The sequence below is a fragment of the Manis javanica genome, chromosome 7 (assembly GCF_040802235.1).
Source record: "Manis javanica isolate MJ-LG chromosome 7, MJ_LKY, whole genome shotgun sequence".
Lineage (NCBI taxonomy): Eukaryota > Metazoa > Chordata > Mammalia > Pholidota > Manidae > Manis > Manis javanica.
The window spans coordinates 907,442-920,189 of record NC_133162.1 but is presented as its reverse complement, the minus strand read 5'-3'; the positions used below and the strand labels follow the sequence as shown (position 1 = coordinate 920,189).

At 58.4% G+C, this 12,748-nt stretch overlaps 1 protein-coding gene across 3 annotated transcripts in view; it reads left to right on the top strand.

Annotated features, from left to right (window-relative positions):
- INPP5A (inositol polyphosphate-5-phosphatase A) overlaps nt 1–12,748 on the top strand; it is a 176,150-nt gene that overhangs the window by 128,460 nt on the left and 34,942 nt on the right. For all 3 annotated transcript variants that reach the window (XM_017659853.3, XM_073240094.1, XM_073240095.1), the window contains exon 9: nt 7,972–8,056. In XM_017659853.3, coding sequence (XP_017515342.1) covers nt 7,972–8,056 — 85 coding nt within the window. The remainder of the gene's footprint in view (nt 1–7,971; nt 8,057–12,748) is intronic.

Genomic DNA, 12,748 nt, shown 5'->3' with positions numbered 1-12,748 from the left:
TCCCCAGGGTCTTTATTAACACAATGATCTCTGTGTGCAGTTTATGAAATTTTTGCTCTTAATTTCTCATTACAAAGTGTTGAAGAAGAAAAAGCCCGGTTAACAAAGAGTGTGAGCAGAGACTGGGGGCCAAGCAGCACGCCGGGTTTGGCGGATGTCGAGGCCGCTGTGTGGGGCCTGGAGTCCCCGGCTCTGGAGTAGGCCCGGTGCTGGGACCCCCAGGGACGGCCGTGCATGCATCTAGGACACCTGCACCTGTGACCACCGGGGGTTAGTGTCCCCAGACACACAGTGCAGCTCTTTGGGACGTTTGGGGTTAACCAGAAGCAGGGCTTCAGCTAGCACAGCCCTCCGGAGGGGCCGTCCGACCCTTCCCGAAGTCTCCCGGGCCCTTGGCTGTGAGGTGAGGTTTTTTCCACAAGTGACAGGGCCCGTCTATCTCCCCTTTGAAATGTGGCCTGGCCTGGCCCAGCAGAAGCACTTTTACATTACAACTGTGAAATCTGGGCATGAAGCGCTCCTTTGTCCCCCATTATTTTCTCACAAATACAGTCCATTGTCACAGTGCTGAAGTTAATTTGATCAACATTGGGACATTTAACTTTTATGTCCAGTCAAAAGAGTTGTTTCATGCTCATTTTGGGCATTCAAAGGAAATGATTGCCAGAAAAATAATGTTGCTCGAACAATTCAGAGCAATTAGTTTCCCAGGGTGAGGCACTGTGATGCGCGCCGCCACACAGCTCCCTTTGTCCCCAAGGGGCGGTCATCTGTCAGCTGTCAGCCGGCTCAAAGGCCCCTCCGATCTCAGTGTCTCTCTGTAGGCTGTTCCCAGAACTTGCCGTGCTGTCCAGCAAGCGAAAGAAAAGCTGCCTCGTCCCTGGGCAAAGGAACGCTGGTGCAAAGGTCCCAGTTGTTCCGCCACTCGGCGTGGTAGCCAGAGAGCTTCCCTTTCAGCCTTCACTTCTGCTCCGACTGCTGCGGAGCAGAGGGCCTCTGTGCTGGCTGTGAACACATGCGCTCAGGTGTCCTGCCGCCTGGAAGTGCCGGTGGCCCTTGTCATGTGTCTGCCTGGAGCCCAGCGTCTCGGCGTGGCATCCCAGAGCTGGGCAGGCTGGGCCTTGCTGCCTCTGCCCCCTTCAGGCCTAGGATCTAGCCCTGCTGGCAGTCCACACGCCGGGCAGGGACCTGTGATGTCTGGCTGCGGCCCAACCCGCGAGCCCGCTGCTCGCCACGCCTCAGATGCTGTTCGGCCCATAACCCTTCACTTTGTCACTAAAGCGATCTCAGGTGCCCACAGGTATGCCAGGCAGTGGGGTGCTCACTGTCCCTCCGCTCGGCTCCGTCACATGCATGGCTCACGTTGCCTCACGGGTGTCTGTTTGTTAAAGAGCAGGACACGGAGCCCCTCACGCCCACACTTCCTCCGCTGCAGGCCGGTCCCCTGCATGCACGCTTCCACACTGTCATCACGTGTTAGCAGGCATGCAGGCCTTTATGTCTCTGCACATTTGCACGTCCACATTTGTGTGTGAGCATCTGTGAGCCCCTGGAGGCGTCCCTCTCGCAGCCGTGTGACAGGTGACCTGCTGCACCTCCTCCACGCCGGGGCCTGGCTGCCGCTGCCGTGGCCCTCTCGCCACACCCTGTGCTCACCCACAGTCTCACTGGTGCTCATGCCGTGTCCTCGGGGCTTTGCTCACATTTGGGACCATCTCGGGATGTGCTTGTCTCTGCCGCCCACTGCGTGTGCTGTGCCAGTCTGGGCACACAGCATGGCTTGACATCCACACCCTTGAGGCTGAACCTGGTGTCCGGTGTTCCCTGCTGTGGAAGGTCATAGGGGTTCGCTCAGCTTTCTGAGATTCTGGCTCATTTTTACCTCCGGACACGTGAAAGTCGCTGCTGCCTGGAGGCCAAGGGTCTTCGCGCCCCCATGTGGCACCCAGGCAGTTCTCAGGGTGGAAAAGGCATCTTCAGTGTGCAGTGCCACTTAGAGAAGAGGTGGAGGTGACTGCAGGCTGGAAGCTCAGCTCTGTCCTGGAGACGGATCTGCCCGGGGAGAGCCTGTCTGAGGGGCACGGGGGTCACACACGACTGCCAAGTGCCGGGGTGCTCCTGGGACCTGGACCTACCTGCCCCCGGCTCTCCACCTCCAGCCATATGTGCTGGCAACCGTCACGGCATGCGGCCGGGGGAACTAGGGCGCGGGCCTGAGCGGGGAGCGGCCCTGGCAGGCACCCGGTGCACCACAAGGGTTAAACAGTCCTCCCTGCCTCATGGCCTGGCGGTGGGACCGACGTTGAGGGCACCTCTCGCTGGGTGCCCTGTGGAAACCGCCACAGTCTGCAGATCAGGCCCCCCTCCCCACATTCCCTCCTGAATGCTGCTCACCCGCACGGTCCCTGGGGCACCAGGGCTTTGACACAGAATTTGGGGGACACAGTCCAGCGCATAGCAGGGCCTTATGGCCTCATTCCTACAGCTGAGTTCAGGCCTCAGGTTGGCTGAGGTAGGTGGCATCTCAGAAACGTGGCAGGGTGTGGAAGAGAGTGGGATGTACCTAATGCCTTACCACCCAAAACGTTAGCTGGCCTGGCCCCTTGAGGCCATTGCTTCCCAGGCCGACCTCATGGTGCCGCAGTGCTTGCCTGTGACTGGGCGGCTGTTGGCTCCACTCCAGGCCGTGGCGGGCACCTCAGCCTGCCTAGCGGCCAGCAGTGTGTGCCAGGGCCTCGGAGCATTGCTGGCTTGAGAGCAGCGTCCTGGAGGAGCTCTGGACCATGTGCAGTGCGGACGGGGAGGTGCCCTGGCTGGAGGCAGCGGTGGGTCAGCAGCCGTCAGGAGGCCCCTCAGCACAATGCTGGCGCTTCACCCAATGCCTAAGGGGCGTGGGCCTCACTCTGACCTGGCACCAGCTCGGTTCTCTGAACAGGTTTTCCCACATCTCCACACATGACCCTCTTCCCTGCCCCTGCCAGCCCCACGGGGCAGAGGTCCTCGGCACAAAAACCACAAAAAGTGAAGTCATGGAAAAGTCCATGCATTTCCAGGAAGGAGAAAATAAATCAGTTTTTTTAAAAACAACTAAAATACATCATTAATAAGCCATTCAAGTAGATGTTTCAAGATGAAGGGAACCCTTCAAAGAGCTCTCAGTAGGCCACTGTCGTCGGTTCTCTGTTGCCTGGTTTGCTGGTCGGAGTTGTCTGGGGAGGAACGTCTCCACCAGCACCCTCCCGTCGCCCCCTCCTCACCCCCCGGCTCCGACGTTCAGGACTCGGGAGGAAGAGCCCAGGAGCTCTGCACGTGCCCGTCTGCCCTCCAGGTGACCGTGGGCAGGGCGGGTGGTTGCCCAGCCCCACAGGCGGCGCAGGCACAGTCTGGCCTGTCTGCTCCCAGGTGGGCTGGTAGAGACACGGCGATTTCCGAGTTGCATGTCCACCCCCTTTAGGGATGTCACCCCTCAAAAGAGGCCTTTGCACCATGTCTACCCGTTGTCAGTGGACATGAGTCTGCAGCCCCCGTGCAGCCTCTGGTGCCACGTGTCAGCAAGGTTGGTCACATAATGAAATCGCCTGTCAAACCCCAAAGAGACTCTGTTTTCAAGGCCTAAAAAATTGATTTTTATGGCTCTTCTTGTAATTCTCTTTCTGAATTAGGCACATGATATTGATGTGGGCCTACTTTTTAATCATAATAGCTACTGACAGGGTAATTAATTTTAAACAACTCTCTCCTGGCCCAAATGGCACTGCACTGGAATGAAAAGTGGGCGCCTGGCAGGGCAGGCCTGCACTCGGGCAGCTGCCCCAGCGCCACAGCCCTGCGCTCGCCTCAGCCTTTCAAGACGGCGGTTGTGATTGATGGGCTCAGGCCATTATATCAGGAGGAACAGGCCACAGAAATATGATCAAGTTTGGGTCTTCATGATGGCGTCACAGGATTCTGGACGTGCTGCCAGAATTGCTTTGCTGGCCCCACAGGCCACCTGCCTGCCACCAGGCGCTTTTCTGTGGAGGAGGGCCCGCCACCGTCCCTGAGTGCGCAGCGGCCCGCGGCGGCGTGCCAGGGAGGGCCCAGGCCTCCCAGGGACGCAGTGGGAGGGCGGCATCTTCCCCCTCTACACTCCAGCTTCTTGGGCTCGTTTAGTCAGATGTTAAATCTGAAATGTCTTAGCTTTTTTAAAAAAAGGAGTTTCCTTCAAAATGGGTTCTGCCATTCATCCGATAGTTGTCTGCCCCCTTAGTTCAAACCCCAGGCGTCCGCTGTGACTGCCTGTGCACCGTCCATCTCCCCGCCAGAGGCTGGGACAGTCACTCAGTAAGCCTGATACTTCATGCCAGATACGTAAACGGGGCTCCCAGCTCGCCTGAAGCCCTGGTGGGGCCTCGTGGATGGCTCCGTGGTGTCTTGTGAGCTCCCTCGTGGCTGTGTTCTTACACGCTTGGACCCCAGGCTCAGCCCCACCTCCCTGGCTTTCTGGTCCTTTCCTCGGGGCCTGTGGGGCCTGTTACCTCCCAGCGCTACTATGTGTGACCCCTTGGGGACCACGACCTCTGGACGTTCGTCGAGGTGTTCCAGGAAACTCGTGCCTGCCTCGGCCATCATGGAGCCTCCGTGTGATTTTCAGCGTAAAGATTTCATGTGAATGTGCTGCCTGACAAAACAGCTGAAAGTTGGTGTGCACCTGTTGACTGTCTTTGAGGCTTTCTGTCCATCCCTCACCCACGCTGTTGCTGGTCTCCTACAGCCCATAGGACAGAAGAACGCTAAGAACTGGTCACACACACCTGACGTACAGACACATCCACACGTGCCACACGTGTGTCCGGCTGTGTCTCTCAGAAGCATGTCCCCATTTCTGCAACTGTGTGTCAAGGTTGGATCGGCCTTGGTGTTGCCGACACCGAGACGGGCATGGAGAGAAGGGAGTTTTAGCCTGTCTCTCTTTAGGCTTCCATCGCTTCAGACGTCGAGTTCTCCAAAGGAACGGGAGTGCTCCCCGTGCTCGGCAGTAAACAGACGTGACAGATGATCAAGGTAAAACGGGCAGATATTTAACAAAGCACTTCTTCTGCCCAGGGGCCGTGGCAGCTCTGCGCCTTCTGGGAGACCAAGCTGGAGCTCGGCTTTCTTTTCATTTCTCTTAAGAAAAGAAAAAGGGAGGAAAGAAAAGGGAGTCGTCCTGCTGCGTGGAATGAGGTCCCGTGCGCTGGGACTCCGGCCTCGCGGAGCGTCACGGGCGCTGTCCCGGCCCGGGAGCAACACGGCACCTGAGAGCCGCGAACAGGTCCCCGACCTGCGGCCACCCGGCGATGGTGCCACAGGGCCCTGACCCCTCGGGGCCTCACGGTGGGGGCCTGGACGGGTGGGCCGACGGCGCTGCCCTTGCCTGTGTGCCTTGCTGGTCTGTCTGCGTCCCTGGGGACCAGCTCCTCGTGAGCCCCTGCGGCCTATGGAAGCAGCCAGAAACCAGTCGGCATCGGGCGGGCTGCAGGCGACGCCACTGTGGGTCACACGGAAACAGGCTGGCCAAGCTCAGGGCCGCCCCCTCGACTGCTGGCGTCTGGAAGGCGGCCCCCACATCCCCGTGAGAGCAGAGTGCCTCCCCGGCCTCTCATTTCCCGCTGGAGCTTCTGCACATGGGAGCCGGACCCCTGGCCTTCACGAAGGGGGCCTGCACCCCGGGTGTCATGAGGGGGGTACCCTCCCGGGGGGGGACCCTCCCGCTCTCCTCTCTGCACAGGCTCTCTGAACTGTCTTTCCTTCTTCTGAAGACATAGAAGCACAGGAAAAGATCCATTGTATTCAGGGTGACCAGGTAGCTGGCTTCCTGCCAACAGAGTCCCGTGTGGGGCAGTGGGTGGGGGGAGCGGCAGTCATGGACCCGCTACAGACCCCTGGGGCTGAGTCCACAGGGCACCCCCACCAGCACCCCTGGAGTCTCCTTTCCTGAGTGCAGGCTCCTCTGGAGAGATTCAGTTTTTAAACAAGTGAAATTACTGGTATTTCATGCTACTAATAACAATCTATTAAAGTACTTTCTTTCTGTCAAATTAATGTATAAATTGAAAGTTCCAATTAAAAAGGAAAACAACACTTTTCACGGAATTACCTAGATGATGCAGCAGTTAATATTCAAGAGGCAGGAGAGCAGAGACAATTTGAAAAGAATCGTTGATAAGAAGGGCTTCTCTCTAAAAAGTCGAATTAATTAAAACGGCGGCAGATATGGGCCCGCAGGAGGGGACCTCGCCTGAGAAGAGCTGTGTAACGCAGGGATTTCGTGCTGTGCAAACACAGGGAGAGGGGTTGAATGTTTAACGACGGTGCGGATCGATTGACTTGGGAAAATCGATGAACCCAGATCCCCACTGCACACTGTAATTCCAGAAGGATTAAAGGCTAACCACAGACACTGTGCCTTAAAGATGAGAAAGGGGACCTGTTCATGAAGTGGTCCCGGGAGGCCTTCAGGAGGAGACACAGCAGTTACAAGGGGAAATCGACATATTTGCAAGAAAATTAAAACTTCTGCATGAATGAAGATGGCAGAAACACGATGCAAGACCAGCCACAGGCTGGGAGAGCTTTACCACGTCTGTCTCAGAGGTTCATGTCACAGCCCACAGGCAACTCCTGGAATTCAGAAAGAAAAGGGCAAGGAGCTAAAAGATAGGCCGCAGGTTCCAGTAAGTGTTTAAAAAGATGGACCCCAGCAACAGCAAATTAAAGCCAGAATGAGGTTTTTCCCTCGGGAGACAAGCTGCACACAGCCTTGGTGAGCCCGCACACTGCGCCCTGCGTGGGGCTGGCAGCACTGCCGGGCAGTCAGGAGCCCTCAGCGCCCAGTCAGCCCTCGTCCACTCTGCGAGCTGTCCTAGGTCCATCTTCTAGGAGTTTCTCAAGCTAGTGAATCAAGTTGGAAAGGCCGAGTTGGTGATAAGCAGGCGGCTCACGGCACCAAGCGGCTGTGTCCAGGCTCTCCCAGCACCGCCGGGGTGACAGGAAGGCCTGCTGCCATAGCAGATTCCTTGGTGACGGTTAAAGGTTGTGAGTTAATCTGACTTTTGCCTGTCTAATACCATTGAGTTTTAAAAGCCCGTTTCAGGATGCAGTCTGTGTGAGTGCCGCCCGCAGCCACGTCATGGCACATGGATCGGGGAGGTTTATCCGGGCAGCAGACGCAGCCTGTCGCCAGCCCTGCCTGTCCCGCCCGCCGTCGGGCAGCAGCGGCTCTCATTCTGCCTTCCAGTCCTTCTTGGCCCTGCGTTTTATGCGCCGTGAGCGGTGCTGGGTCGCCGAGCTGCCTCCGCGTGGTGGGCGCCTGCGGGATCTGGGGTCCAAGCAGCTGCCGTGGCTCTCTTGTTACAAGGACGACGTGTGTGCATGGCTGCTGATGTCGTCACTGTCAGACATGTGCCGCGTGTGCGCCTCAGTTGGCAGATCATAATGAGGTGCATCGTGATTGATTTAAAATAAGTGGAAAGATTTCAAGCGTAGCAGCACCAACTTAGGGAAAAGGTGCTGTTCCTTTTCCTTGGTGACTTTGAAACATCCAGATGTGACAATAGGTAAGTGATCCCACAAGCCGAGGTGCACCCGGCCACGCACCACAAGCCGGGGCGGCTGCTGGTGCAAGGGGCCCACGGCCGCCCTCCCCTGCTGCCCCCCGGCCTAGTCGCCGCAGTCCTGATTCCCGCTGTGAGCCTTTCTCGCCAGGCCCTTCCCTTCCCCAGTGCAGGCTGGGGTTTTCTGCTGAGTGTGTGGTGTGGCCCCTGCCGGCGGCACACACACTTGGTGGCACCCACATTGGTGTTGAGAGTGTCGGCCATGGTTGCCATGCAGTCTGGGGGTATGAGTGCCCTCAGTGGAGACGGTGGAAAACATGGTGGGAGCGGAGGAGAGAGGCAGGCAAGCCCAGGGCGTGCGAGCCCCCCTGTAACCCTGTCTCCTTCTCCCCTGCAGAATCACTGACCCGCGGTTCGAGAAAGCGGCCTACTTTGTCTTTGGTGACTTCAACTTCCGGCTGGATTCCAAGTCCGTGGTGGAGGTAGGCACCTTGGCTGTGGCCTGCCTGGAGCCTGCGCCACACTCAGTCAGGCAGGGCAGCAGATGCAGGGCAGCACCCTTGTCCTCACCGGCCACATTCGAGGCAAAAGCTCATCCGAGGAAAGCGATTCACATCAGCGAAGGGGCCATCGGTGGCCTAGGGATGCAAACGCGCCAGGCTTGTGTGGTGGGTGGTCAGCTGGTGAGCTGGTGCAGACCCCAGAGCGAACACTGTGTCTCCGGGGCCCTAGTGCCGACTGTTACAGGGTAAAGGAAACAGCTTCACAGGCCATCAGGGGAGACAGCCTGACGAGACCAGCCCCTACTCGGGCGGCCCAGCCACCTGCTCCCGTGGCGTGTCCACAAACTCATTACTGCGTCTCACTTAGTAACTCAGTGCCACTCAGTCTTCGAGAGCTTGGAGGCTGTGTCGTCTTGGGGGCGCCCACAGGGCCGTGGAGTGACTCCCCCACTGAGTAGAAGGTGCAGGTGGAAAACCTTGGCTGGCATCTGGCCATGTGGGCATCAAGCCGGAAAGTGGGTGTGCGCCCTGCCCAGTCCCAGCTGTGCACCTTGGAGGGCCCCTCCTCAGCCACGAGGGCAGCTCTGGCACGGGGGCCCGCCTCTTGGAGGTGGGATGAGGTCTGCTGCAGGGGCCCCGGTCTCACTCCGCAGCTCTGCCAGCACCCACTTCAAGGGGAGACCTCCACCTGCCTGGGCGGGCATGGGAGCCACCCCTGGGGGGAGGCAGGCAGCCGTGCCCCAGGAAGCCTTCTGAGGGCTGGTCCCACACTGGCTCGGGCTGGGTGTGTACATGTGGCGGCTGCTCTGGAAGTAGCAGGAAAAAGTGAGAGTCCTCCTGATGCCCCATTCTGAGTGCCACCACACATACCCGTCCTCCTCGGTACATCGCTTCTCAAAGACAGACTGGCAGGTCCTCAGTCATCCCATAGCTCCTTGGGTGACAGAAATGAGCAATGTTGGATCCAAAACCTCCTCCTTTTTGTCATTTAATTAAGCTGACGAGGCCTCACCAGGCAGCCTTACAAATACACATCTGTAACTGGTCGGGCGTGTGGTGTTTTTGCGGGCTGCCGGCTGGCACCACGACGCTCCCTGCACCAGAGGGAGGCTGTGCAAGGAGCGCTTTCAGAGACGAGTGTCTCCGTGGGGGCCTGTGGACACCCTCAGTTGGTTCTGCTGATACTTCTTTCCTCATTTTGTGGTGGGAGAGCTAATCACTGGGTGCAGGGGTCCCACCAAAGTCCGCGCTCTGCGTGGGGCACCTGCCTGCGGCCGCCTGGTCGGTGCCGCCCTGCGCCTGACACTGGACACGCAAGCCAGACCCCCCGCCACTCAGGCTGCCTCCGCCAGTGATTCCAGGCCCCTGTGGGACGAAGAGCCACCTTCTCACGAGGGCCCGGCTCCGAGCTGGGTGTTCCTGCCTGGTGTTGGGGACCCGCGTGCTGCCCTGCTGGGAGTGGCCCCTCCACTCGCCAGGGCCTCCTCCCAATGGAGCAGCTGCAGGAACACGACGAAGGCCCTCCAAAGACCCGAGCTGACGAGCCAAGGGCTGCCCAGCAGCCTTCATGTTCAAGGAGGCTGAGAAGTTCAAAAGTGGCCTTTTCTTCCCCGTAGAACAAATATCACAAGAAAGGGCAGCTGCCCTGGTCTCCACGTAGGAGCAGAGCTGGCGTCGGTCATGAGGGCTGCTGCTGTTGGGTGCGGGTCACGTGCCCTGGGGCCGGCTTGTCTGAAGAGCCCATGCCAGTGGGAGAGCCCGTGGAGGCCTGTGTGCTCAGGGAAGACGGTTCGGGCGCCCCTTAATACACTGTATGTGTGGTCGTCACAGCCGTCCTCACCTGGCATCCCCAGTGCCCTTTCTGCGGATATGTCACCTTCAGCAGCCTGGCTTGACCTTGAGGATTCGGCCAGCTCCCGATGGGGGGCCCCACCCCTCAAGTGGCTGCAGCAAGCAGGGTCGTGCTGGCGGGTCCAGCTGGGCTTTCTGTGCCTGGATGCAGCTGCGAGGCACCACCTGAGGCTGGCCCGCTAGGTCCTTTGCATTTCAGGCTAGGACCCACACACTCGTGGGAAGTGTCCCAGGTGAGGGGGAGGCAGAGGCAGGGACACAGCAGGGCACGTGGAGATGAGGTGGGTGTGAACAGCCCCACTCTTCATCCTGCTGCCGGAAGGAGGGCTGGGCACCTGAGCCCAGAGCTGGCTTACTTGCTCATTAATAAAGGCATGAGGTCTTTTCCCAAAGCAGCCTGCACACGGGGAAGTGACATGCAAGACTACGAGAGGGTCAAAGTGCTTATCCCGCGCTGAGCGGGCTGCTGGTGAGTTGGCCGCAGTTCCGCCCGGAGCCGAGGCGCTTTGCTGAGAGTGGCTGAGCCCAGAGAGCTCGGGGTCGCGAGGGTCAGTGTCTGCTGGGCTCCCGAACCCACAGTGAGCTCCTCCAGCCCCCTCCTCTTCCTTCAGGACATAAAGGGGGCCTTTGTTCTGGTCACCTTTGCATCAAAATTAACTGACACAGATAAGGAATTTGGAAGGCTGATTTCAAATAATTCAGCTGATTTCAAATAATTCAGCTGATTTTTAGAAGCGGAACAGTGCACAAATGTCTTCCCACCCACTGACCCCAGCAGGATCCTGCCCCAGCCTCCCCCGCCCTTGTCTGCAGCCCGTCAGCCTTGCTGCCCTGGCAGCATGGCCCTGGCCCTGCCCTCCCCGAGCAGGTGGTGCCGCAGGGCAGGACGCGGGACCGTGTGCACTCCTCGAGGTCGGCAGGCGAGCAGCAGCCGCCGGCCACGTCCCTGCCGGCTCCTCCCGGGGCGTGTGTGTGCTCAGGTGCACAGCGCTAGGGAAAATGACACATATGAGTTTACGCGGCCCCTTCCTCCAGAGCTCAGTCAACAGAGGGCCGCATCAGTGTCCCCCAGATGAAGCATTTTGTGTCTTCATCTAAACCTGCCGACTGCTTTGCTGAGAGGTCCCATGGCAGGCAGGAGGCCCAGAGGGCTGTGTGGATGGTTGTGGGTCCCTGGGTCTGCAGGGCCAAGCAGGCAGGCTGCCCACTGCAGGGAGGGGTCGGGGTGCTGTGTTTCCAGGGACCCCAGCACCCCGGGCAGTATTTATAAGCACGTTTTTCCCCTTGCTGCCTGGCGGTGGTGTTGGGCTTGGCAGGGCAGAGATGTCTGCGACTGTGAACTGGGAGGTGCAGGGTCCTCACTCGAGGACCAGAGGCATCTCCTAGGGCATCTGTTCAGTCTCCAAACAGCCTCTTGTGTGAATCCTCTGGGAAGTGAAGGCAGATGGACCCAAATGCCACCATGGGGCCCTTTCCCAGCCCAGCCTGCATGGTGGCAGTGCCTGGCAGTTGCCTGGGCTCTGTCACCCCGTTGCTGGGACGCTGACCCCCTGGTGTGCCGCCCCCGCATGTGTGAGCTTCTGCCCCGCACACCTGTGTGCCCAGGGGCCGGGCTCCTTGGCCTGGCACAGTGAGCCTGCCACCTTGTAAGGGTCGGAGGAAAATCAGCAGCTCTTAACTGAATTACGTGCTTGATAAATACAGATGTGTCTGAGGTCCATGCGTTAATTTGGGGTCATTTTCATGTCTGTTTGGCTCTTGAAAACCCATGGATAGGCGACCGTTCAGTTGACAAACAGGAACTTTAATTATATTTTTGCACGGTTTCCTACATTAATAAAACCTTTGGGAGGTGATTTTTATTCTCATCGTGTGGAATGTGATCTTTAGCAGAGTCTCTGGGGGACCATGTGGTCAAGTGGAGACTTCAGCTCTGGAATCAAGACTGGTTTCCCCTCGGTGACGTCATCAGTATGACCATTGACTGTCGAAACAGGCCCGTGGATCCCAGGAAGCTGGAGGTGGCGCGGAGGCCGAGCGCTGGGCCTCACAGGGGCAGGGATGTCATAAGAGAAGGTCACTCCTGAGATCTGTTGACTGACAGTGGAAAACCGGTGTCCACGTGTGTGACCTCCCTGACCGCCAGCCCGACACCCAAAGTCCCAGCTGCCCCCCTTGATGGCCCCAGCCACGTCGCTCACTGTCAGCCTTACACACATACAGCCTGTCAGGAGAATTGCAGTCAACTTCAAATGGGTCCTTAAGTTAACACGGAAGACCCCGCCGGCGCCGCGTAGCCTTCCTGTGTGGTTTAATGCCGCCACACGTGTGTGCCACAGCGGCGACCATGTGGGGGGCCAGACAGCAGAGACACGCTGGCCTTGGAGATGCCCCTGGGCCCGGAACTGCTTGCCATGCAGCACAACGTTCCCATGCCGGCGGGCTGAACGTGGAGGGAGCACACGTGTTCCTCGGCAAAGGTGTGTCTGGAAGCAAGTCTGACCGAAAGGACCAAATGTCCTCTGTTGGCGATTAGTCTCAGTAGTGTTAAAGCTGCCTGTTAAGTTGCTGAATTTTAAAATACTATAGCATCTCTGGAAAAATCAGAATCTGCTCATTCACATGGCATAACTTGGCCTTTTAAAAAGTTTCTAACTATAAAAGTGATTAACAGAAATCTGTGGAAACCAAAGAAAATTTCTTCAAATTTTCCTGAGTCAGTGGTCCGCAGCGGTCAAGTCCTAGAGCGGGCAGCTGAGGAAGGATGTCCAGGAGTCCGTCCCTGCGCCGACCCCAGCCTCAGGGAGTGCAGGCCCGGGG